General features: G+C 38.3%; 1 protein-coding gene across 4 annotated transcripts in view; it reads left to right on the forward strand.

Annotated features, from left to right (window-relative positions):
- The first annotated feature begins 12651 nt into the window (after positions 1-12651).
- The window catches only part of DDHD2 (DDHD domain containing 2), a 28609-nt gene continuing 14952 nt past the window's right edge, over positions 12652-26308 (forward strand). For 2 of the 4 annotated variants that reach the window (XM_025886284.2, XM_073902468.1), the window contains exons 1-12: positions 12661-12788; positions 13056-13158; positions 14438-14665; positions 15625-15815; positions 16396-16485; positions 17025-17145; positions 19251-19340; positions 20926-21061; positions 23352-23560; positions 23824-23891; positions 24289-24408; positions 25426-25521. In XM_025886284.2, coding sequence (XP_025742069.2) covers positions 14446-14665; positions 15625-15815; positions 16396-16485; positions 17025-17145; positions 19251-19340; positions 20926-21061; positions 23352-23560; positions 23824-23891; positions 24289-24408; positions 25426-25521 — 1341 coding nt within the window. In that variant the 5' untranslated portion in view covers positions 12661-12788; positions 13056-13158; positions 14438-14445. Of the gene's footprint in view, positions 12789-13055; positions 13159-14437; positions 14666-15624; positions 15816-16395; positions 16486-17024; positions 17146-19250; positions 19341-20925; positions 21062-23351; positions 23561-23823; positions 23892-24288; positions 24409-25425; positions 25522-26308 lie in introns of all 4 variants that reach the window. The other 2 variants (XM_025886285.2, XM_073902469.1) reach the window with 2 other exon arrangements.

Consider the following 26308-nt stretch of genomic DNA (forward strand, 5'->3'; position numbering starts at 1 on the left):
TGTGTTTCTCTAAAATAATTAGTTTCACCATCAAGATCCCTATGAACAGATTTCAGCTCAGCTTATAGTCAGAAACAATGAGGGTAATAAAGGATTCATGCTCAGGGAATGAATCAGCCATAGCGAGAGTGGGAAATTTTCTTCTTTTAAAGGTAGATTCGATGTTTACCTTTATTTCCCTAGGAAAAATTGTTTTATAAAAAAGATGTTTATTACCATTAATAATGGTCATTTCAGAGCCAGATTTAAGAAAGGGATATTGAAAGGGTTTTAGCTGGGCTTGATTGAGTAGCTTTATGTTATGGTGTGGAAGAGATTTAGGTAAATGACTTACTTTTTCTATCTAAGTGAGTTCTAGTATACAGTATCTGTTATTGGAAAAACAGCTGTTTCTTAATAAGATATCCAAGTGATAACTGTTTTTTCTAGACTGTCAGGCCTGTTAGTGATAATAAATCTATCAGTCATCTCCTCTCCTTTTTTTTTTTTTTTTTTAAGTAGGCTCCATGCCCAGCATGGAAGCCCAATGTGGGGCTTGAACTCCCAACCCTGAGATCAAGACCTGAGCCACCCAGGCACCCCCATCTCCTCTCCTTTTAAACAAAACCAGACAAATATATGATGAGAAGAAATGGAGTAAAAATATTGGCTGGGGCTTATGGGTGGGATGAGTGACTTTATGAGATAATGTGACAATTTTATTCTAGGATTTTAATTTTTGGCCTAACAGAGGAATGTTAAAAAAAAAAAAAAAGGCTTTCTATGAAAATTAGAAAATTGTACTTGAAACTAAAAATTTAGAAGGGGGAGAACCTTAAAGCCAACTTAAAGGAAACCAGTGAGACAGTGATGACTCAGTGACTAATTCAGGACAGAACACTGTTATTTAACTGAGGACCCAAGATACCAATTTCCACGAAGTCTCGATTTTTATACACACACACACACACACACACACACACATGCACATATATGTATGTGTATGTTTTTTAGCAGCTTTTTTTTTTAAATTTTGAGATAATTTTAGACCTCCTGAAGAGTTGTAAAAATTAGTAGTTTCTGTATACTCTTCACTGAACTTCCCCTTATGTTAACATCTTATATAACCATAGAACAATTGTCAAATTAAGAAATTAGCCTTGATACAATACTGTTAACTAAAGTAGAGAGTTTAAAAAGTAGAGATTTTCTTGGTCTTTTCACTGATGTCCTTTTACTGTTCCAAGATCCCATGCAGGATTCTACCTTGCATTTAGTTGTCATGTCTCCATAGTGTCCTCCTAGTCTGTGACAGTGTATCATGACACCTGATGTCATAATGTGTTTCTGGTGTTGTTAACTTTAATCGCTATCTAAGGTGGTGTCTGCTAGGATTCTCTACTGTAAAATTCCTACATTTTCTTTGTAATGACTAAATATTTGCTGGAGATACTTTGAGACTATGCAAATGTTTCTGCTTAAACTGTTGCCCACTCATTTTCGTGTCCACTGCCAGATCTTGCTTGTGTCAGTTACTACTGTGGTGTTCTAATGGTGATTTTCTGTTTCTCTCATTTCTTCTACATTTACTCATTGGAATTCTTCTGTAAGGAAGCATTATCACATTTGGATTTATATTTTCATCAAGATATTCAGGATAAGTACAAACTTAGAACTTAAAGAAGTAAACCATGTTAAAATGATTCCATATACCTGTATCAAAGAAAGGAGAAAATATAATGAACTTAAGAAGGAAAGTAGTATTTATCACTTGTGGGTTTGGTTCAGTATTTGACCTAGTATTGACTCCAGACTGAATTCAAAATTTTCTTGGAGTTTCACATCTGGACTTTCTAAAAGTATCTAAATTTATATTACTTTGGGGATAGTTTTTGTCAAAATCTTGAATAAAGTTACCCACATCTGGCATGTTAAATACAGCTATGTCTTCTTTATAATAAGCCATTATTATTTCACATATAAATGCCAATATAAATGTTTAGACAAATATGCCCTAATGAAGTATCTGGATGGCGGGTTATGCTTGTCTCTACATTGTTGGTATGGAACTCTTCTAAATGCTTTCAAAAATAGGGTTTTGAAAACAGTTCTTTAGTGGTTAATGTAATACCATTAAAGATAGGCAGATTTAAAATAAAGTTGAAGACTATAGATTAAATTGGCATTTACAAAAAAGATTTTGGGGAGATGGATAGTTGATGACTGGATTTTTTCTTTTTCATCTTTTTAAGAAAGTTATAAGCTTGAAGACTCAAATAATTCTATGGAAGTTATAAGGGTAAAGAGTCAATTCTCTGACAAGGACCATGCTCCTGCTCCCAGTCCCTTGTTTCCTTCTACAAAAGCAAGCACTTTCAACGGAGTTTTTAACAAATTCTCTCCATATTTTTGTTGTTTTCCTATTGTTTTTTTGGTTGCTATATCATTTATTTCTGCTTCCATCTTTATTATTTCCTTCCTTGTGCTGCTTTTGGGTTTTGTTCTTTTTCTAGCTCCTTTAGGTGTTATCTCCATATTTTAAATTTTTATTTATTTTTTTAAAGGTTTTATTTTTTTAAGTAATCTCTACACTCAGTGTGGGGCTTGAACTTACAGCCCCAAGATCAAGAGTTGTACAGTCCACCGACTGAGCCAGCCAGGCACCTTTCCATATTTTTTCATGACACAATTGTATTGCTGCTTTCATTTTATCAATTTTAGGTCATTTCTACTAATTTTCTATTAGAGAGGCTGAAGGTTTAGGTTTATCTCTCTGCCCTTACCATACACACATCTCAGTCCTCATCCCCCAAAACTCAACCTCCCCAAATGTAGTTATATGATTTTGCTGTACATTATTAGGACCACGTAAATGCTAACCAGAGCTCAGTCATGTAAACTGTGACTATTCTTCCTTTCCCGAACAACTCCTTCTTTCCCCTGCAGTTAATCATTTGTCTTATTTATTGAGTTTGCTCATGTACTTATAGCTAATTTGACCTCAAACCCTCCATCATTTGCGTAAATCTTATCAGATGTTCAGACAGACATTTTCTCAATTTCAAATTCCTGAAGAAGTCTACCCTGGAGCCTTCTGACTGCAGAACTGGTATGTTCTGATTGCATGTTATCATTCCGAGATCATCTTATCCTGGGGATTCTTTTTGCTTCTCCCGCTGGTTTCCTATTTGCTGTCCTTTATGCCTTTCTCTTAATTTACTCCCTCAGTTTGGTGTAGAGCATGTTCTCCAGTAGCTTCCTGCAAAAGGGTGCAGGAGAAATAGTTTTTTTTTTTACATCTTACATATTTGAAAATGTGTTTTCATGATCCTTTGCATAAAACCCTTCTCTCTGGAAGCTTGTATGATATTTTTGTCCCCTGTGTTCTGAAATTTCCTAACAGTGTAGCTTTGGTGTGGGCCTGTTTTTGTGCATCTTATTGGGCACATTTCATTCTGGAAACTCATACCCTAAGTCCTCTGACACTGTCTTGATTTTGTTAATTTTCCGCCTTATCACCCATCACCCTCATCTGTTAACTCTTTCTAGAATTCCTGCCGTTTCTGTTATAGACGTCTTAGACTGTTTTTTTGTTTTTTTTTTTGTTTTTTTTTTAAAGATTTTATTTATTTGAGAGAGAGAGAATGAGAGATAGCACGAGAGGGAAGAGGGTCAGAGGGAGAAGCAGACTCCCCGCCGAGCAGGGAGCCCGATGTGGGACTCGATCCCGGGACTCCAGGATCATGACCTGAGCCGAAGGCAGTCGCTTAACCAACTGAGCCACCCAGGCACCCTGTTTTTGTTTTTTTTAAGGGAGAGAGTGGTGGATGGGTGGGACAGAGGGAGAGAGAGAATCTTAAGAAGGCTCCATGCGCAGTGCAGAGCCTGGCGTGGAGCTCCATCTCACGATCCTGAGATCATGACCTGAGCCGAAATCAAGAGTGGGATGCTTAACCCAGTGAGCCACCCAGGTGCCCCTAGACTGGTTCTTTGATTCACTTTTCTTTTTTACTTTTTGCCTTTCTGCTGTACTTTGCAGGAGGTTTACTCACCTTCATCTTCTAAATCTTCATTGAGTTTTACATTTCTACTATATATTTTTAAATTGTAACAATTTTTTTTGTTCTCTGTGTTCCTTTATGGAATTCTGCTTTTGTTTGTGGTTGTAGCATCTTCTATCTCTGAGGACTATTAATGATAATGTCTCAGTGTTTCCTTTTTACTGAATAATGGATTTCCTCCATAACTGCTTTTTCCTTTCTTTTTGATCTCCATTTTTATCATATTAGAGATATTTTCTCAGATGTCTGTTAGTTCTTAGTTGTGTTTTGCAGGATTATACTGGAGACCCAAAATTGTTCCTAGAAAATGCTTCCTCACTATTTTGTTTTTATTTTTTCATAATCTTTGTTAGAAGGGAATAGCTCTTTTAAATCTGAAATTAGGGAGGATTGTCTGAATAATTTTCATTCTCGTGTGTAAATGGGCGGTTTTATACTCCATGTGGCTTTTCTCACCAGGAGTAGTGGGCACATTTGTTGTCATGAAATGTGAGGCAGAGGAGGTACCAGCTCTGAGAGTGAGGATTTAGGGGTTTCTGGGATCAGGGCACATTTTCTGTCTGCCAACCTTTAAATGTCCTTTTATTTTGCAATATATACTTTGTCTTCATAGGCTAATGTTAAGAGTAGTATTGTCTGATAAATTATAGGACTCCTAGATACATTTGGATTTCAGATAAATAACAAATCATTTTTTTAAATGATTACGTTCCAAATATTGTGTGGGACATACTAATACTAAAAATGACTGTTTTCCTGAAATTCAGATTTACTGGAGGTACTGTATTTTTTGAAGTTTTGAGATACTTGTAGATCCCCAGGCAGTTTTAAGAAATAATGCACAGCTTTCATGTACTCTTTACCCAGTTTCCCGCAATGGTAATATTTTGCAAAACTTAACTGCAGTGTCACAACCAGCATATTGACACTGATACTGTCAAGAAAGAACAATTCCACCACAACATTTATTCTTACTATTGACCTTTCACAGGTACACCTACTTCTCCTTTCCCACCACACTAAACCTGTGGCAATCACTAATCTGTTTTCCATTTCTGAATTTTGCCATTTTGAGAATGTTATATAAGTAGAATTGTACAGTAACCATTAGAGATTGGCTTTTTTTTTCACTCAGGATACTTCTCTTGAGATTCATTCAAGTGGTTTCCTGTATCAGTAGTTCTTTTTTATTGCTAAGTAGTAGTCTATGATATGGATGTACCACAGTTTAACCACTCACCTATTGAAGACATCTGAGTTGTTTCCAATTTGGGGCTATTATGAATAAAGCTGCTATGTACATTCATGTACAGGTTTTTGTGTGGACATGGTTTTCATTTCTTTGGGGAAACATGCCCAGGAATGCAGCTCTGGGCCATAGTGTAGTTGCATGCTTAATTTTGTAGGAAATTACCAAACTTTTTTAGAGTGGCTGCACCATTTTACATTCCCACCAGCATGGATGAATTTCTCTGCATCCTTGCCAGTATTTGATGGTGTCACTATTTTTTATTTTAGGCGTTCTGATAGATGTGTAATGATACCTCATTGTGGTTTAATTTGCATTTCCTTAATAGTTAATCATGTTGAACATCTTGGCATGTGCTTATTTGCCACCTGTATATTCTCTCCCATGAAATGTCTGTGTGTGTCTTTTGCTCATTTTAGGGGGATTTATTTTAATAAGCTTCTTACTTTAGAAGAGTTTAGATTTACAGAAAATTTAGGATGCTACAGAGTTCCTTTATACTCCACAATCTGTTAACAATTTAAATTAGTATTATACATTTGACACAATTAATGGACCAATAAGGATAGATTCTCATTAACTAAAATGGCTGTGACAGTTTCTCAGAGTTTCCTTGTTTTTGGTGACCATGACCGGAGTACTGGTCAGATATTTTGTAGACTGCCCCTCAACTGCAGTTTGTCTGATGTTTTTTCATACACATTGGGGTTGTGGGTTTTTGGGAGGAAGACCACAGAGGTAAGAATCCATCTCATCATATATCAAATAACTTATACTGTTGATGTTAACCTTAATCACCTGGCTGAGGTAGGGTTTGTTAGGTTTCTCTACCATAAAATTACTTTCTTTTCCCCTTTCTCATACTGTACTCTTTGGAAGGAAGTCCTTATACACAGTGCCATGCTTAAGGAGCAGGGAGTTATCCTCCACCTTGAGAGTGTTTATCTACATAAATTATGTGGAATTTCCCTGCAAGGGATATTTGTCTATTCTCCCATTTGTTTGTTTGTTTAATCAATTTATATCAGTATGGGTTCACAGATATTTATTTTATACTTTGTATTATAATCTAATACTACCGTATTTATTTTGTTGCTCAGATTCTCTTGCTTTGGCCATTGGGAGCGCTCTCAGTTGGGTCTGACATACCCCCATCATTGTGTGTGGCTTTTTTTTTTTTTTTACCCCCTTCCCTTACTTTCTGGCACTAGAAGAATCTCCAGGCTCATCTTGTATATTTCCTGTTCTAGTCTTATAATCAGTTATTTCTCCAAGAAGTCCTGGTTCCTGTTACTAAAAATGGTATTGAAACCAAACTTGGGCTCCATCGTATTCACTGTTGAGTTTTGAAAATTCTTTATTTTCTAGAGACAAGTCCCTTGTCGTATGTGTGCTTTGCAAATATTTTATCCTGGTCTGCAACTTGTCTGTTAATCCTCTTAACAGAGTCTTTCCCAGAGCAAAAGTTTTTAATTTTGAAGCAATCCTATTTATCATTTTTTCTTTTTAGGGAGTGGACTTTTGATGACAAGTCTCTAAGAACTTCTGGTTTATTTAACCCTAGTTCCTGAAGATTTTCTGTTTTTTTTTCTAAAAGTGTTATATTTTACATTTGTGTTTGCTACATTTACATTGGCTCTGAAGGAAAGGAAAAATTCTTCCTCTACCCTCAAGGTCTTCCAGCTGGGCTAAGAATTAAATTTACATGGGACAGAGTAACAGGAGAGAAACACCAAAGTTTTTTTTTTTTTTTTTTAAAGATTTTATTTATTTATTTGAGAGAGAGAATGAGAGAGATAGAGAGCATGAGAGGGAAGAGGGTCAGAGGGAGAAGCAGACTCCCTGCTGAGCAGGGAGCCCGATGTGGGACTCGATCCCGGGACTCCAGGATCATGACCTGAGCCGAAGGCAGTCGCTTAACCAACTGAGCCACCCAGGCGCCCAACACCAAAGTTTTATTATGTGTGCATGGAGGCCCAATAATGAAATTGAGATCTCAAGTGACCAAGGCAGGAAGTATTTATACTTTTTTGACAGACAAATTTGTGAGGAATTGACAGGACAAAGAAAACTTTAGGAGGTTCAATTAGTGAGGAATACTAAACAGAATTTGGGCTGTGGTAGTCAGTTAGTAAAAAGTAACAAGGGTTGTTTACACAGCCTTCTTGGCTGTAAATTTCCCATCTCTGGGTGATAGGGATGTCTCTTGTACCTCCTGGTGCAGGGAGGGTACCTTTCCCATGGGAGACTTATTTCCTGCTTCCCGGGGACAGAGGAAGGTCTGAGTGTCCTTGCACAGCCTGTCTCTTAAGTAACTTTTATTTTAAAAGATTTTATTTATTTATTTGAGAGAGAAAGCACAAGCAGGCAGAGGGGCAGAGAGAGAGGTAGAAACACTGCTGAGCAGGGAGCCCGATGCAGGGCTCGATCCCAGTATGCTGGGATTATGACCTGAGCCGAAGGCAGACACTTAACCAACTGAGCCACCCAGGCACTCCTTAAGTAACTTTTATTTTAAATAATTAATATACCAACGTGGCCTGTGGTAGGGCCGCCTGCCATTGGCCCCTACAGCTCAGTCTGACAACCCTAGCCAACAGGAAGCCTTGGCTTGATGGAAACCTCCAAGAGCTAGAGGAGAGCCAGCTTGCTGCACAGCTTAAAGTGAAGTTCTCAGGTTATCAGCCTCCAAAACAGCTCTCATTGCAGGAAGACAGGAAAATCATAAGGGAAGCATAAATCATTTTCCTCAAAGTAAAAACATTCTAAGATTATTAAAACTGAGGGCAGGAACTATTCAATTGTGGCTATAAAGTAATACAATGCATTTTCATGAATGATTTATGGACTTAAGAGAAATCTCCAACTTTGGGTTGGAGAACATCACACTATTAATCACTAAGGTTTCTTCTAGTTCTAGCATTCTTATTTTATAAACAAAGTTAGTGGTATAGCCAAAATTATAGCTCAGGTCTTCTGTTTCTCAATTTAAGCACCTTGCCTCATAGCGGTAGCCTGTATATTCTAGATTAAAATGTAGATTCATGACCCCTCTGATTAAACTCTTGTAGTTAATCAGAATCTCTGGCTGTTGGATCTAAAAATCTACATTTTAAAGAATTTACTTAGCGGGGCACCTGGGTGGCTCAGTCGGTTAAGCGTCTGCCTTTGGCTCAGGTCATGATCCCAGGGTCCTGGGATTGAGCCCCGCAATTGGGCTCCCTGCTGAGCTGCTTCTCCCCCTGCGTGCCACTCCCCCTGCCACTCCCCCTGCTTGTGCTGTCAAATAAAATAAAATAATAAAATAAAATAAAAATAATCTACTTAGCATATTCTTCTATTTATTGAAGTTTGAGAATCACCATCACAGCCTGAAGTCCTATTGTTATTTTATAGTCAGAGCAGCCAAGACAACTGTGGAATGTTCTCAACTTGGGATGCTTAGCTGTCCACCAGGGATTGGGGACTCCTGCCTCCAAAAACTATATATCCTTATGCCTAATGCCTTGATAGGCACTCAACACATACATTTTGAATACTGAAATATGGTTTATTTTGGAAAGAAATGGGAATTCAAAATTGATGCCTCACAATTTTTCCTACTTTGGATATGAAATCCAGTTGTTTTATGACCTTAGGCTCCTGCTTTTGCTTTTTGGGCAACTTACAGGCAATTAGCATTATCTTTAGTCTTAGAGCATGGAGTCAGCAGACTGCCTAGCACCAGAGACCAAATGTAACCCACTGCCTGCTTTTGTAAACAAAGTTTTGTTGGGGCACAGCCACACATCACTTTACCTATTGTCTCTGGCAGCTTTTGTGGTACAGTGGGAGACCTGATTAGTTGTGACAGAAAACTTATGGCCCAGAAAGCCTGAAACAGTTATCTGGCCCTTTACAGAAAAAAGTTTGCTGCCCCCTCCACTAGAAGGAAAAAGGTAATTTGTTTCAGATTTTGCCTTTTTAAGGTTTTTTTTTTCTTCTGGTAAAAGATCTGATGTACAACTGTTAACAACAGCCAGTGAAAATTAAGTGGGATTTTTTTTGAGCGATATACCATAAAATATTCTTTTTCTGAATCTACCTACCTACCTACTGAGCCTTTTTGGGAACCTAAAATTTATACTGCTTAGGGCAGTGTTTCTCAGAGATCTCAAGTAGGTCCCATACTATCTGCCTCTAAATCATCTGGAGTGCTTGTTTAAAATGCAGATTCCTGAATCCCACCAAAAACCTGAATGAGAATTTCTGGGGGGTATGCTTGGACCTCTGATAACTCCCTCTTTTGTAACTATCAATGTATCTGGCTCCTGTATCTGTTATGACACTCAAGATATATTTGTTTACCTGCTTGTCTCTTAAGACTGAACTCCTTCAGGGTAGGTATTGTGTTATTCATTACTTTTATATTCCAAGCTGCAGGGTGGGCACATTTAATTGCTGTAGTTCTCAAAGGGTAGTCCACGCATGCTGGGGTCCTTTCAGGGATCACCAGATCAAAACTATTAATACTAAGACATGATTTGCTTTTTTTTTTGCTGTGTTTCTGACATTTGCACTGTTGATGCAAAAGCAATGGTGGGTAAAACTGTTGGCGCCTTAGCAAGAATTAAGGCAGTGGAAATAAATTGTACTGTCAGTCATTGTATTGTGCACTGCCATGCGTTCCTAATAAAAATAGTGCCCATTTCACTTAAGAATACTGTTCATGAAGTAAAAATTATTAATTTTATTAAATATTAACCCTCGCATTCACACCTTTTTCATATTCTGTGTGACAAAATAGTATGCCTAAAACAGTTCTGCATCCTGAAGTATGCTGGTCTGTTGAGGAAAAAGCACTTAACAGGTGATTTGAATTGGTAACTGCACTAGCTACTCTTGTTTTCATGGATCATCATTTTTACTTAAATGTACAACAGAGAACTAGGACTAGTCAGATTTAGCTATTTGACAGAGCCTCTCGAAAACAAAGTGAGCTTTTTACTTCAAGGAAAACAACTGACAGTATTTGTTGCCAATGATAAAATGTGACCCTTTAAGAAAAAAGCAGACTTTAGAGAACTTTTATTTACTAAGAGCTTGACAGCTTCCCAATACTTAAAGGCTCTTCCAATGAGACCGGTGGGAATTAAAAAAATATATATTGTATAATGAAATGTGTTAACATTTGGAAGACTGAATAGCACTGTGAACTGATATTTTCCAAATAACCAATGTTTGATGTCATAAATCATGTATAGGTAAAAGCCATTCAAAGTGCAAGATAGACCAATGGATTTTAATGTATCAGAGTACAAAATCTTCACTGATATGTTTTCAGGTTCCATATTGCAACTAACCTTTAAGAAGCCACCATTTGTTGAATTTTATCTGAAGAGGCTGTTAAAATACTTTTCTCCAACGACATAGTTGAGGGAAGCTGAGTTTTCTTCATATACTTCAACCAAAACTAAAGTTGTAACAGTTTGAATGCAGAAGTAACTATGAGAATCTAACAATTTTCTACTAAACCAGACATTAAAGAAATTTACAAAAATGTAAAGCAATGTCATTCTTTCCCCTGATTTTTTCATTTTGGAAAATAGTTATTTTTCCGTTAAAAATTTATTTATAAGAAACGGGTTTTTAATGTTATTTTAAATGAATTAGTAAACATTTAAATTTGTTTTAATTTCTAGCAAACAGTAATAGATATAACCTACATAATACACTTTAGGGTCCTTAATTATAGTGTAAAGGGTTCCTGAGGCCAAAAAAGTTGAGAACAGCTGTTACGGATACAGAGATTTGGAGATAGAGGACCTAAATTCAAGGTCTGGTTTTGTCTTTAAGTAAGTTACTTAACGTGCAGGCTCTGAAGACAGACACTGTGTTTGCTATTTTGGGTCCATCACTTGCTGATAGTATGACTTTGGTTAAGTCATTTTACCTTTGCAAATAGAACTATAGTCTACTTCAAGTTGTGGTGAGGACTAAATGGGATTACACTTGCCTACCTAGAAGTAGTAAGAGCTCAGTAAATGCTAGCTCCTATTAGTCTATGATATTAGCTAGTCATCTGACAAGAGTCTAGAGAATGGGACAACTCTGGCATTCCTTACCCTCTCCCTGGGAAGCGGAAGCTTTTTAGGTGTTGTAAGTTTCAGAACATATAAGTAAACTTGTGGATATTTGTGTGTGGCTGTTAACCTGTAAGAGAATTCATGTGTTATAAAAATTCTTTTTTCTCGGTTTCTGAAGAAATAACAAAACTGAAAAACTTCCCTGAATCCTTGCCCTATAAACTAGTTAGAAAATAGGCAAGCATCTTACTGAATACTCAAAGGAGCTGAGGTCTTCCAGAAAACTAAATACTCAGGAGAGCAGGGCAGGGCTATTGGCTTCATGACTGTGAGAAATTCATTTAAACTTTTCACCTCAATTATATCGTCGTGTTTGGACAAAAATATCTCGTTTCCAACCTCGTGCAGCTTTTAAATCTGGTGAAGCTCACCTCTACATTTTTTTACACGTATCTTTTTGGCAGCCTCGAAATGCTAAGAAATGTAAGGGGGAGGGGGGCAAAGCCCCAGAGATAAACTTTATTTTTTTTTTTTTAAAGATTTTATTTATTTGAGAGAGAGAGAGAATGAGAGGTCCGGGTCAGAGGGAGAAGCAGACTCCCCGTTGAGCGGGTAGTCCGATGTGGGACTCGATCCCGAGACTCCAGGATCATGACCTGAGCCGAAGGCAGTCACTTAACCAACTGAGCCACCCAGGCGCCCGAGATAAACTTTCTTCTTTGCAAGTGCCAATAGTATCCATTTTCCTCCACACCCAGAAGTGGAAGCTGCTGCTAGCTAGCGCCGTATAGTCCAATTGGCTCACTAGCGGCGTGGCATCTGCGTCTCCCTCGGGTTCTCCGCATCTTTCCTGGCCCTTTAGTACAGTTAGAGTAGTACCAGGGTCAGCGCGCCTCTTTTCCCATCTAGTCTACCAAGTGAGGAGGCAGGGCTGGTTAATTCTGAAGAAGCTTTCTTTCACTGAAACTCAAAATGCTCCCTTACACCTATAATGTCTTACCCCCAACCCTACCTTTCAAAGACCTCCGACCTCAGACGGAGATTCCGCACGCCGGCTCAGAGCGGAGGGCACGCCCCACGCACCGCCCGCACGCCCAGCGCTTCGGCTCCCTGCCCGCAGGAAGGAGCCACATCTCGCGCGATTCCTCCCACCTCTCGCGACACTTCCTGCCAGACTCCTGCGGCCCTCCTTGCCCCACCCATCGCTTCCACGCCGCGGTCCTCGCTACCTCACCTTTGCTCTCAGTAGCCGGACCCGCTGCTCGCCCGCTGGGAGCGCAGTGGAGCCCAGTGTTGGGCACGAGCCCGGCGGGGCCACAGGCTCCGCCCTGCTGCGCCCCGCCCCGCCTGCGCTCGGGGGAAAGGCCGCCGCGGGGACATGTCGTGCCCCCCTCAGCGAGGGCAGGAGTGTGTGAGAGGCAGCGGAGCTGTCAGGTGAGTCCGTGATGGCGTGTTGGGGTGGGCGGCTGGGCGGAGGGAGGCCCCGCTGGGCTGCGGGTTGGAGGCACTGCGGGATGGGGATGCCGGGGGCGGAGGAGGACGCGATGCCTGAGGCAGAGAAGGGAGGTGTTGGGAGAACCACCCCGGGGTGGGGGGTGACCTCGGTCCGGGTGAAGCGGCCAGGCTTCCCTTTGTACGGACTGCGCTCTAAGGCACCGGGAAATTACCTTGTTCCATCGGTGGCTCCGCTCCTCTCTGCAGGGCTGGAAGCGGGAGGATGCAAGTCCCCGAGCTCTGAGGTCCCAGATCTGGGCTGCAGGAGGCCCAGGGTCGTGGGGGAGAGGGACGCGCCAAGGTGGCGGAGGTAAATTGGTGCTAGGATAAAGTGGCCGAAAGCCAGGCGAGCGTTCGCTCAGAGGAGGCCAGGTGTTTGCCATCCGGCTGCGCTCGGTGCTGAGATACCAACAATGCTCACTCCCCTCAGGTTGAGTACACTTCGGTGTGTGCAGTGTTCCTTGCCAAGTGGTCTGAGTGTTGGAGGGGCAGGACCATATAGGTCAGAGTCGTCTTTAAGAGAAGGAGGCTTTTGAGGTCACTTGTTACTTTTCTCCTGAGACCTGGATGGTGTGAGTGGGTGCGCGCGTGCGCACAGTGGCTCAAACTAGGGTTCGTGTTTTCAGAATTCGTTCCCTAGTCGCTAATTAAGTACACTTCAAGGATCAATAAAAGGTGACAGGTTCTTCGGGCGCCTGGGTAACTCAGGTCATGATACCAGGGTCCTGGGATCGAGCCCCGCATCGGGCTCCCTGCTCGGCGGGAAGCCTGCTTCTCCCTCTCCCACTCCCCTGCTTGTGTTCCCTCTCTCGCTGTGTCTCTCTCTGTGAAATAAATAAAACCTTAAAAAAAAAAAAGGTGACAGGTTCTTAAGTGAATAGTTTTACTTTCAATATTTTAAGATTCCAATGATCACGTAAGTGTGTAATGATAGGGGCCTGGAACCTAAAATCTAGGTAAGACAGTTGGAGTAAATTTTTTGCCTTTAGCAATAGACTTAGATGGAAATTGGGGTAGGATGTTTTGTTGCAATCAAGTTTTTAACCATGTGTTTCTTCTGATTCTTCTTCTTCTGAAACTTTTTTTAAAGTTATTATTTTTAAAATTGTATTTATTTGAGAGAGAGAGAGTGAGCGAGAGCAGGAGCAGGGGGAGGAGCAGAGGGAGAGGGAGAAGCAGACTCCCCGCAGAGCGGGGAGCCCGAAGCCATTCCAGGACCCTGAGATCATGACCTGAGCCTGAGCCAAAGGCAGATGCTTAACTGACAGAGCCACCCAGGCGCCCCTTTGGTTTGTCTGTTTAAAAGCCATGCAGTTTTCTGAAAGAATTGGGAAATTGGGAAATCAGTGTAAAGTGGTTGGTCTGACTATAAGAAGCATTCTGTTTAAAGCTTCCCCTCAAATCCAGCTGTTAATTTATACATTATTTCTTGAGATTTTTTTTTCCAGAAATGGCACCTTAAAATGACCAGTTGTGTGTGTGTGTGTGTGTGTGTGTGTGTGAGAGAGAGAGAGAGAGAGAGAGAAATGTCACTGTTAATAGAAGAAAAATGATTTTTCCCGATAGTTTTCTTATATCTTGTCTTTTAGAGAGCGAAATGTCATCAGTGGAATCACACCAGCAACAATTGTCCCAGTCAGATCCATCCCCGTCACCAAACTCATGTAGTTCCTTTGAACTACTAGACATGGATGCTGGCAGTTTGTATGAGCCAGTTTCTCCTCATTGGTTTTATTGTAAAATAATAGATTCTAAGGAGACATGGATTCCTTTCAACTCTGAGGATTCACAGCAGCTAGAAGAGGCATATGGTTCTGGTAGGATGAAAATGATGACTTTTAATAGATTAAGACTATTTCTCTCAGTCTAATATAATAGTTCTTATATTGAATGCTATTAAAAATATTAGATTTTTTTCTAGTTCTCTCTGTAGCATATTTTTTTGCAGTTCTCTCTTCTGTAGCATTTTTATATAGAAATAGAAGTTTTGCACTACTAACCAGTCAATTTATAATATTTAAGAATTTGGTCTGTATTTGAAAATAGTACTTATTGTAATTTCTGCGGAGTTATCTAATATTTCTTTTTTTTAAAGATTTTATTTATTTGATAGAGAAAGAGAGAGAGAGAGAGAGCACATGAGAGGGTGGGGGGGGAGGGTCAAAGGGAGAAGCAGACTCCCTGATAAGCAGGGAGCCCGATGCGGAACTTGATCCCAGGACTCCAGGATCATGACCTGAGCTAAAGGCAATTGCTTAACCAACTGAGCCACCCAGACGCCCTTTAATAATATTTCTTATGTTCCAGCATATGTTTCAGTTTTTGTTTATGAAGAATGGGGGCATGTCACATTGCAAAAGAATGAATTCTTTAACTTGTCACTTGTTTTTTCTTCCTTTATGAAAGAAGAATGACACTGGTAACTGTTTTATCATCATGATGGTCATGGTTGTTAATTTACTTTTTGGCTCCTCAAGCGAAAAATTCAGAAAACCCTTATATACTTTTGTTTCTTTAATGGGACATGACTGTCTCTCAGAAAAAGAACAAAACAGTGTAGGGGTATTATCTTTTTCATGTATCATTAAAACCAAGAATGGTTTTGATGGCTTGGGAAGTAGTGAAAAAATGCAATTCCGTTTTGCTTAATGTTTAGCCAAGTAGAAAATGTTCATTCTTATGTCTCATAACACTATTTAGAGTATAACTCAGAATTGTATTTTGGGAGATTTATTTTTATATATGTACTTCTTTCCCCCTTTCCAATCCTTGATAGGAAAAGATTGTAATGGGAGAGTTGTCCCCACTGATGGGGGCAGATATGATGTGCATTTGGGGGAGAGGATGCGGTATGCTGTATACTGGGATGAGCTAGCATCGGAAGTGAGACGATGTACCTGGTTTTACAAGGGAGACAAAGATAATAAGTATGTTCCCTACTCAGAGAGCTTCAGCCAAGTATTAGAGGTATTTCTTTGACCCCTTTTCACTTATTTTCATTTTTTTCTTCTCTTATTTAATAATCTTTTCTTGTGACTTATTTTTGTGAAATTTCTAGAAAGAGTTTGGTTCTGTCTGGATCACATGTATAGCATTTCTTTTGCAAGTTAGTTTCAAGATAAAGTAGTTTTCTTTTCAGATTTTAAATTACTATGTAAACTGTTACGCCTTTAAGTTAAAATTTTTTCCCTGAAGGTGATCATTGTTAATAATATTTAAATTATGACCACAGGATTGGTCTTTTCAGCCTTTTATTTTTCTGGCTCTGGAAACAGTCTGAAATTTGGTTTCTTTAAATTGGAGTAGACATTAATACTATTGAAAGAAGTATATCAAATGTGAACAGTGATTTTATCTAGTCTAGATGATAAAAGTAGGAGTGACTTACTGTTATCTGTTGTAATTTTAAAAGCATTTTCAAATATTTGATAAATAGGAGTCGGATATTCTTATGTAATTGTTTATGTAGCAGTATTCTTGTAAAAAAAAGTTAAGTTTTAATAGAAAAGCTATTAGAGAAATCTAAAGAAATGTGTTTTCTCTTAAGGAAACGTACAAGCTTGCTGTAACTCTGGATGAGTGGAAAAAGAAACTGGAGTCTCCCAACAGAGAAATTATTATATTACACAATCCAAAGGTAAAGCAAATTAAGCCTTTCATGTGGGATTAAGGGTTAATTGCATTCCTAAGGGGAACTTAATTGGTTTCTTTTTCATGGGGATTCTGTTTAGGGTACCCTTTGGAAATTTTTACATTGCATTCACAATTATGAAACTTGTAGCCACTGCCACTATTTTTTACCTCCTTCACCTTATACAAAAGAATTTGCTTAGAGAAAATTATGCCACTGTACATTAAGAATATCACTGACCCATTATGTGGGCATATTTTATATTTTACATGTGTAGGGTATTATTGAAAGATGTTAGCGTGATATTTTTTTTTGGCTTTATTGAGGTATAATTGACAAAATCGTAAGGTATGTAACATGTACAACATTGGCCTACTGTATTTTCAGGGTTTTCATTTCAAGCCATCAGAGTTGCATATCAAAATTCCACTTGAGATCTGACTATATATTCTGTTTTGAAAGACATGTTCCTGTCCCTCAGAGTGTATAAATAGAGATGTCTATAATGTAGAATATATTTATTGCTCTCATCTTTTCTATTTAAGCTTATGGTGCATTACCAGCCAGTTGCAGGGTCTGATGAATGGGGTTCAACACCCACTGAACAGGGTCGACCAAGAACAGTGAAGAGAGGGGTTGAGAACATCTCTGTTGACATTCATTGTGGTAATGTTGTTTATTTTTTCTTCTGATGTACTTATTTATGACTTAAATTATGACCTTTTTCTATGGTTTTGGATTACCTCAAGGCTTAAAAATGATTTAGTCATATGGGCTTATGAGTTAAGATTAGCATCATTTCATCTACTAAGAATCTTTTTTTTTTATTGATTGATTTTAGAGAGAGCACGCAAGCGGGAGGGACAGAGGGAGAGGGAGAGAGATCTCAAGCAGACTCTGCGCTGAGTGTGGAGCTGGAGGTGGGGCTCCATCTCATGACCCTGAGATCACAACCTGAGCTGAAACTTAGTCGATTGCACCACCCAGGTGCCCCACTAAGAATCTTAATAGATATAAAAATCTGTTTTAAGGTTGCTAAGTATATATATTGTGGAATAGGTAAAATTTGGCAGTACTAATCAAGAAGTCACTTGGTACAAATGAACTGATGTAGTTCTAATTTTAAGAAGTGTGATTCCACCTGTTTGATTAAAAATTAATTTCTGGTAACTCCTGTTCTTGAAGATCGTGAACTAAGGAAAACTTCTTCAGTAGAACTTTGATGGTTATCCATTGCTATCTAGCTAGGGCCATTTATGGTTGGTTTTATAATATATTTAACTGGATTATAAAATTCCTTTTATCTCTGAGAGGAGATGGCTTGTCTTAGACTTACTATAATTTAAAAAGATGAGTTTGGGGACACCTGGCTGGCTCAGTCAGAGGAGTATATGACTCTTGATCTCAGGGTTGTAAGTTCGAGCCCCATGTTGGGTGTAGAGATTACTTAAATAAAGAAAAACTTAAAAAAAATAAAAACTAAAAAGGTGAGTTTAAAAATTTAGGGTTTATATACACACCATACATTATTGGTATAATTGATAAAAATGGAATATTAGATAAAAGTATCCTACCAATGTTATGTTGCCTGAATTTGATAACTGTGGTTATTTAAAACCTTTTTTTTTTAGATTTTATTTATTTGAGAGAGGGAATGAGATAGAGAGCATGAGAGGGGGGAGGGTCAGAGGGAGAAGCAGACTCCCCGCTGAGCAGGGAGCCCGATGCGGGACTCAATCCTGGGACTCCAGGATCATGACCTGAGCCAAAGGCAGTTGCTTAACCAACTGAGCCACCCAGGCGCCCGATAACTGGTTATTTAAGAAAATATTCTTAGGAAATATGTATTAAAATATTTAAAGGGTTAAGTATTTAAAGAGGTATGATGTGTACAGTCTGATAATATATGCAACCTGCTTCCAAATGGTTCAGAAAAATAAATGTGTATAAACACATACACATAGAGAATAATAAAGCAAATCTCAGGTTAAAGTTTTGAATCTATAAAAAGTATGTGGGAGTGTCTATACTATTCTTTCATGTTTTCTGTAAGATTGCAGTTATTTCAAAATAAAAAGTTTAAAGCCTTAAAAAATTTTTTTACAGATTTATGTCAAGATAAATTAGAAACACAGTAAAATCACTGTATTTTTACTAAGTAAAATATAGGACTGTTTTGTGTCCTTTAAATGATCTGCTTGGGGGCACTCGGGTGGCTCAGTCGTTAAGCGTCTGCCTTAGGCTCAGGTCATGATCTCAGAGTCCTGGGATCTAGCCCCGCATCGGGCTCCCTGCTCGGCGGGAAGCCTGCTTCTCCCTCCCCCACTCCCCCTGCTTGTGTTCCCTCTCTCGCTTTCTCTCTCTCTGTCAAATAAATAAATAAAATCTTTAAAATAAATAAATAAATGATCTGCTTAGGGAGTCTGAGTGGCTCAGTCGGTTAAGAGACTGACTTTTTTTTTTAAAGACCTGAGCCGAAGGCAGACGTTTAATGACTGAGCCACCCAGGTGCCCAAGGGACCGACTCTTGATTTTGGCTCAGGTCATGATCTCAGGGTTGTGGGATTGAGCCTCTGCTGAGTGTAGAGTCTGCTTGTCCCTCTCCCTCTGCCCTTCTCCTCACTTCTCAAATAAATAAATAAATTCTTAAAGAAAATGACCTTATATTTTAATTTACCATCTTTATAGCCTATTCTTTGTGAATATTTGACTATAAACAGAATATAAGACTAGTTATATGAAATAATTTTTCTTTTTAATTTCATTTACAGGAGAACCTTTACAAATAGATCACTTGGTTTTTGTAGTCCATGGGATTGGACCAGCTTGTGATCTCCGCTTTCGAAGCATTGTACAGTGTGGTAGGTTTGCAAAGCATGTAAGATTAAATCATTTAAGGGGAATATTAGTGCTCCTGTAAGCTGTTGTTTTTATTTAGTCTTTTGTCTTACCTGCATAATAAGATTTGGAGAGATAAAGACAGGTGGCAAGGTAGTAAAGCTTCTTAACTTAGACCTAAAGTACTAGTAAATTCCTTAGGCTAATAGTTTATACTCTTAACTAATAATTCTTGAATGAACAAGCCCTTAATCCTCATAAAATTGTTTTATGAATGTGATGGTCCTCTTTCTTTTTTTTTAATTCTTTTTTTTAAAAATATTTTATTTATTTATTCATGAGAGACAGAGGGAGAAAGAGAGGGAGAGAGAGAGAGAGAAGCAGAGGAAGAAGCAGGCTCCCAAGGAGCAGGGAGCCCGATGTGGGACTCGATCCCAGGACCCTGGGATCATGACCTGAGCCGAAGGCAGATGCTTAACCATCTGAGCCACCCAGGCGCCCTGATGGTCCTCTTTCTAACCATTCCAAATTTAAAGGGAACCAAAAAGATGATATCGTTTACTTTTTATTTTTTTAAAGATTTTATTTATTTATTTGACGGAGAGAGAGAGAGAGTGCGAGAGAGGGAACACAAGCAGGGGGAGTGGGAGAGGGAGAAGCAGGCTTCCCGCTGAGCTGGGAGCCCGATGTGGGGCTCTATCCCAGGACCCTGGGATCATGACCTGAGCCGAAGGTAGACGCTTAATGACTGAGCCACCCAGGCGCCCCGATGATATAGTTTAAATGAATAACAGGGGGCGCCTGGGTGGCTCAGTCGTTGGGCATCTGCCTTCGGCTCAGGTCATGATCCCAGGGTCCTGGGATCGAGCCCCGCATTGGGCTCCCTGCTCGAGGGGAGGCCTGCCTCTCCCTCTCCCACTCCCGCTGCTTGTGTTCCTGCTCTTGCTATCTCTGTCTCTGTCAAATAAATAAAATCTTAAAAAAAAAAAAATAACAGAACCAACAATCATTTTTGTAATTCACTAGTGTGGTAAAGCTCTTGATATTCTATTTAGAATATTTAGGTCATTAGTATAACTTGATTTTGAAAGGTAATGTCCTCTAAAACTTAATTGTACATATTTAGAGTATGTACCAACTTGGGAATCTTCTCCTAGTGGGTAATGCTTCTAAGCGTAAACCTTCTGGAAGGTTAAGAGACTGATGTAGTATGAATTTCAAATAGCAGTTGTTTTTTTTTTTTTATAATATAAAATATTGGTTACTGGTTGTTTATAAGAACCAGAAAGTTAGTTAGGAATCTAACTGTGAGGCCAATTGACACAGTCATGTAATTTTTTCCTTTTTTAAAAAATTGAAATCGTTCCCATGACACAGTTTTGAAGTTAGCTTCTCTTTAGAGAAAATGTTTTTTATAATAAAGTTCTGTGGTAAGGGAACAGCTTTTGTGCACTGATAATATTTTCTGAACACTACTGTTTGCCGTTTTTGACTCAAGTAAATATGTGTTCTAAGCCAATGGAGAGAGTATAATTACATTATCTATTGCATCCTTATTCTGTGAATTCATTGCTTCCCTGGTGATGCATAAGTTAATTTCTTTTCCAGTTAACGATTTTCGCAGTGTTTCCTTGAACCTGCTACAGACACATTTTAAGAAAGCCCAAGAAAATCAGCAGATTGGGAGGGTAGAATTTCTTCCAGTCAACTGGCATAGTCCTTTGCATTCTACTGGTGTGGATGTGTGAGTAATACCTTATGTCTTTGGTTGTTAACTAAGATTGTAATGCGTTTTCTGATCATTGATATGGTTGGGATGTTTGTGCTATAGCTGATTATATAAAAATTTGTTCAATGAGAAGTTTTTTATACTTCTATGTCTTTTCTTAGAGATACATCATTAAATGCTGACCAATCCCTTGGTTTAACTAGCCTGATTAGGAGTAAAGAACTGTGTGTATCTTCTAGTATGTTTTATTAGCTCAGTAGTATCTACATGCTAAAACCAAACATTGCTTTCTTCCTATAGTGTATAAGCATTTCTGTCTTTAGATGTCAAAGCCAGCCTAACTCAGGATGTACAAAGTATTTTGTTGTTCCTTTTGTGATCATATTTAGATAATACTTGTCCATGTTGGGAAAAAAAAGGAAATCCCCAAACATTAAATTATTAGCATTTATAACTAGAGGTATAATTCGTATAACTTTTAAGTGATGGCTTTCTTAAGTTACAAACCCAGTTTTGTTTGTAGGTTTTATGGTAATGTCAGAGAAGATTGCCTTATGTTAAGGATATTTTGGAGAGCTATAGGCTCTCCAGAAAGAAGTGTGTTCATAATATAGTTCTAGGGTAGAATGGCAAATGCTTTTCTGGAGGAAATAGTATTATTTCCGTGTTGGTCTTGAAAATGACTTTTCTGATTCTTTGTCTCTCAGTTCTTAATACTGTATGATTTGAGCATATTCCATGTGCCAGATGTTGTATTGTGTTGCTAGTTAAGGAGTTCACATTCTTCATGTTTGAGCTGATGCTAAGAGGTTCCTAAGGCAAATTGCCCTCTAAACTACAGAAGCTGTTGAATCTTTGAGGACTCTTTCTGGGTATTTTGAGAAAGCTTTAACTGGAAGTTGATTTGGATAATGTCAGCATGGTTTTCCTTTTTGAGATATGAGTTCTGTTTGCCTTTGGCATCTGGCAGTCTCTCTTTCAGCTTTCAGAAATTCTGCATTGAGAGAGGGAGCAGATCCATTTATCAGCTGACTTGTGATCAAAAAACCTTAATGCTGAGAATTCTAGAAAAATCATCTTGTATTTTCTGTCTTTAAAAATCCTTTATTATATGGGGCACCTGGGTGGCTCACTTGGTTAAGCTACTGCCTTTAGCTCAGGTCGTGATCCCAGGGTCCTGGGATCGAGCCCCACATTGGGCTCCCTGCTCAGCGGGAAGCCTGCTTCTCCCTCTCCCACTCCCCCTGCTTGTGTTCCCTCTTATGCTGTCTCTCTCTCTCTCCCTGTCAATTAAATAAATAAATAAAATCTTTAAAAAAAATCCTTTATTATAGAGAATTTTGTAAAAAAAAATAGCTTATATAATGAATCTTCATGTACAGATTATGATTACTCAGGGCAAACAAGCCTCAACACATGGCCAGTTCTGCTCTATCCATTATATTTCAACCTCTGTCTACTGTCCATCCTGCCACCATATTATTTTTGAACCAGATCCTAAGATATTGTATCATTTCATCTATAAATGTTTGTTTGTATATTGGAAAGAACTTTTTAAAATATATTAACCATAACACCATTATCACACCTAAAAAAACTTTTTTTTTTTTAAAGATTATTTATTTGAGAGAGAGAGCTTGCACGAGCAGGGGGAGGGACAGAAGGAAAGGGGACAAGCAGACTGCCTGCTGAGCACTGAGGCGCCCCTAAAGAAATTCTTAATATCAGCAAATATACAGTGTTCAAATTTCCAATTGTCTTAGTAAATGTTGTAGTTTATACACACACACACACACACACACTTTATTTAGGTTAAAGATTTTATTTATTTGACAGAGAGAGAGAGATTGAGCACAAGCAGAGGGAGAAGGAGGTAGAGGAAGAAGGAGACTCCCCACTGAGCAGGGAGCCCGACACGGGGCTCGATCCCAGGACCCTGGGGTCATGACCTCGCTTAAGGCAGACGCTTTTAACTGACTGAGCCATCCAGGAGCCCCTTGTTGATACATCTTTTAAGTCTCTTTTAATCTCTTGATTACCTTTCCATCTCTTATTTCCTTGCAATTTATGTATTGAAGAAACTGGTATTTGTCTTGTAGAAATTCTCACTGACTTGCTGATCACATCGTTTTGACTTAATTAAACATGTCTCTGAGTCCTTTGTACTTCTTATTAATAGATACTTGTCTCTTGTATCTTTAAATATCTAAGTCTAAGCTTGAAGGGTAAGCTGGGTAATAACTTAGAGGAAGTTATGGAATGTATTAGGTTTTCTGCTTAAAAAACCTTTTTTTTTTTTTGTCAGAGATCTGCAGCGAATAACTCTGCCCAGCATTAACCGCCTAAGGCACTTCACCAATGACACAATTCTGGACGTCTTCTTCTACAATAGCCCCACCTACTGTCAGACTATAGTGGACACAGTTGCTTCTGAAATGAACCGAATATATACACTTTTTCTTCAGAGGAACCCTGATTTCAAAGGGGGTGTATCCATTGCCGGTCATAGCTTAGGTAACAAATTAATTCTCTGTGACCAGAGAGCACTATCACATATTAAGGACACCTGTTTTTGAAGTACTATGTCTTTTATCCATATCAGATTTAGAGGTCTAGAACTGGTCTGTGATGAAGAATTTGGAAGCGGTTGGAAGGGCGGTGGTGGATTGGAAAGAAAGACTTCCTGCTTCATAGGTTTTGCTACATTTGGCGTAATACTTTTTGTATAAAAGCTATGTAGTGCCAATACTTAGAAATTGTCCTTTCTTCTATTTTAGGTTCGCTTATATTGTTTGATATACTAACAAATCAGAAAGAATCTTTGGGGGATATGGACAGTGAAAAGGTAATTTAGATATACAGATATACTTCTCTTGTACCATTTCTTAGGACAGATTTTTAGATTTTAGACTTTTTTTGTGAGTTCTTCCTGGACAGGGGCTTTATTTTAGATTGTTTTATGTCTTAAACACTCTTTACATAATAAGAACTCAATAAATGTTTTGTTAACAAAGATGAAGAAACACCTTGATAATCATTTATTTAAAAACATTGTTTCAACTAAAGTTGCAACACTTAGAGTTTAACTACTTAATTTAAATTTTGTATAAATTACAATTTATTTAAACTAAGTATATCTATATAGAACTCTTATGTAGTACATTATTTTTATTGCTAGTAGTACTAATACAGGACAATCTAAATGAATTTAGAGAATATGAGCTTTACAATTTAATTTTTAGGATGCACCAAATATTGTGGATGAAGGAGACACACTGACTCTAGAGGAAGGTTTGAAGAAACTTCAACTCTCTGAATTCTTTAATACCTTTGAGAAGGAGAAAGTAGATAAGGAAGCTCTGGTAAAAATAATCTTTTAAAACTTTATGCTATACCATTTTTAGTATTTTTACGCTTATCTTCATCTTACAGCTGATTAAGAGCCTGCCCTTTAGAAGCACTTTTGTCATAAAAACTCTGTTATCATTAGTAATGTCCTTTAGCATTATCTGTGTGTTTTTGTCTTATGAAGTGATCTTTGCTTTGTTGGAGAGCAGAGTTCAGAGAAGCCATATTGACAAACATATAGAGATAGAGCAAAGGCTGAAGAACAACGTAGCTCAGAAAAGAGAGTCAGAGTAAATGACTGCTAATTATCCCGGCTTCTTTTCTGTTATACTTCAGGGGCTCTGCTGTTGATATTTGCTTATTTATTTGTTTTTGGTTTTTCTGCCACCTTTTTTGTGCTTTTTTTTCAGGCTTGCAATACATTCATTCATTTAATAGGTATTTAGTGAATGCTTTATATGATCAGGCATGTTCTACCAAGTACTAGAGATAGAGTGGTCAGTAAGATATGTAAACCATAAACATGTTATATAAACATAAACATCATTATGTTTATGGCTTAGTGGGGAAGACACATATTAAATAATAAAACATAATTCATTACAGCTGTGGTAAGTTCTAAGTTTGTTTCATGCTCAGTGTTTGCTGTATATTCTTACTGCTTATGTTCATGAGTTAGGGATATAATCTTTCTCAGGAATGTGACATCTAAGCATGGAAATCAAGGAGTGTTCTTGTGTCATGCAGGTAGATACCCACTTCTGTAGGGTATATATTACATATATATATAATACGATGTCATCTGTATTACTGTAGCATTGATACTATAGTATTGGTACTTGTTATTCTTCTTTAGGCTTTTATGAATAAAGTACTCTTCTCAAAATTATTAATGATGTTGTACCACTAGGGAGCCCTATTAATGTAAAGCAGAGAATGATAGTGCTTAGGTCTTATTCCTCTCAGAGAACAGGACATTTAATTCATTTTATTTTGCCTAGAAATAAGGATATTTGATTTTCTGTGCCTAGGCTTTATGTACTGACAAAGATCTTCAGGAAATGGGAATTCCCTTAGGACCAAGAAAGAAGATATTAAACTACTTTAGGACCAGAAAAAATTCAATGGTATGTGCTTAATATGGCTTGTAGGATTAAATGATTTTTGACATCCTTATATCCTTGTGCTTTGTGAGGTGTTTAGGCAGCTAAGCAATTCTGTTAACTGATCTTTGGCTCTCCTTTTGAAATTAAACACATTTTCTTTTTAAAGATTTTATTTATTTATATGAAGGAGAGAGAGAGAGAGAGAGCGAGAGCAGGAGCACAAGCAGGGGGAGTGGGAGAGGGAGAAGCAGGCTTCCCACGGAGCAGGGAGCCCGATGAGGGGCTTGATCCCAGGACCCTGGGATTACGACCTGAGCCAAAGGCAGATGCTTAACGACTGAGCCACCCAGGTGCCCCAAACACATTTTCTTAATTATATCAATTAAAAAATGTTGTTAGCTTCAGAAGTGTTGTCTCCCCTGGAGTCTTCCCACCATTCCATTTTTTTCCTTTTATTTTTTTTTGGGGTTTCATAACCGCCTTATTCAAAGATAATTCATATCATATACCATAAAATTCACCCTTTTAAAGTATACAATTCAGTCGTTTTTAGTGTATTCACAGAGTTGTGTTATGATTACCACTATCTAATTTGAGAACATTTACATCATTCTAAAAAGAAATCCCGTACCCATTAGCAGTCACTCCCCATTCCTCCCTCCTGTGAACCACTGGTCTATTTTCTGTTGTTATGGATTTTGTTGTTCTGGACATTTCCTCTGAATGGAATTATACAGTATGTGGCTTTTTGTGACTGGCTTCTTTTACTTTAGAATAATGAACTTAGGTTGTAATAGTACTTTTACAT

This window comes from Callorhinus ursinus, unplaced genomic scaffold (genome assembly GCF_003265705.2).
Source record: "Callorhinus ursinus isolate GAN/ISIS: 27379988/994484 unplaced genomic scaffold, GSC_fseal_2.0 scaffold17, whole genome shotgun sequence".
In the NCBI taxonomy this organism is placed as follows: domain Eukaryota; kingdom Metazoa; phylum Chordata; class Mammalia; order Carnivora; family Otariidae; genus Callorhinus; species Callorhinus ursinus.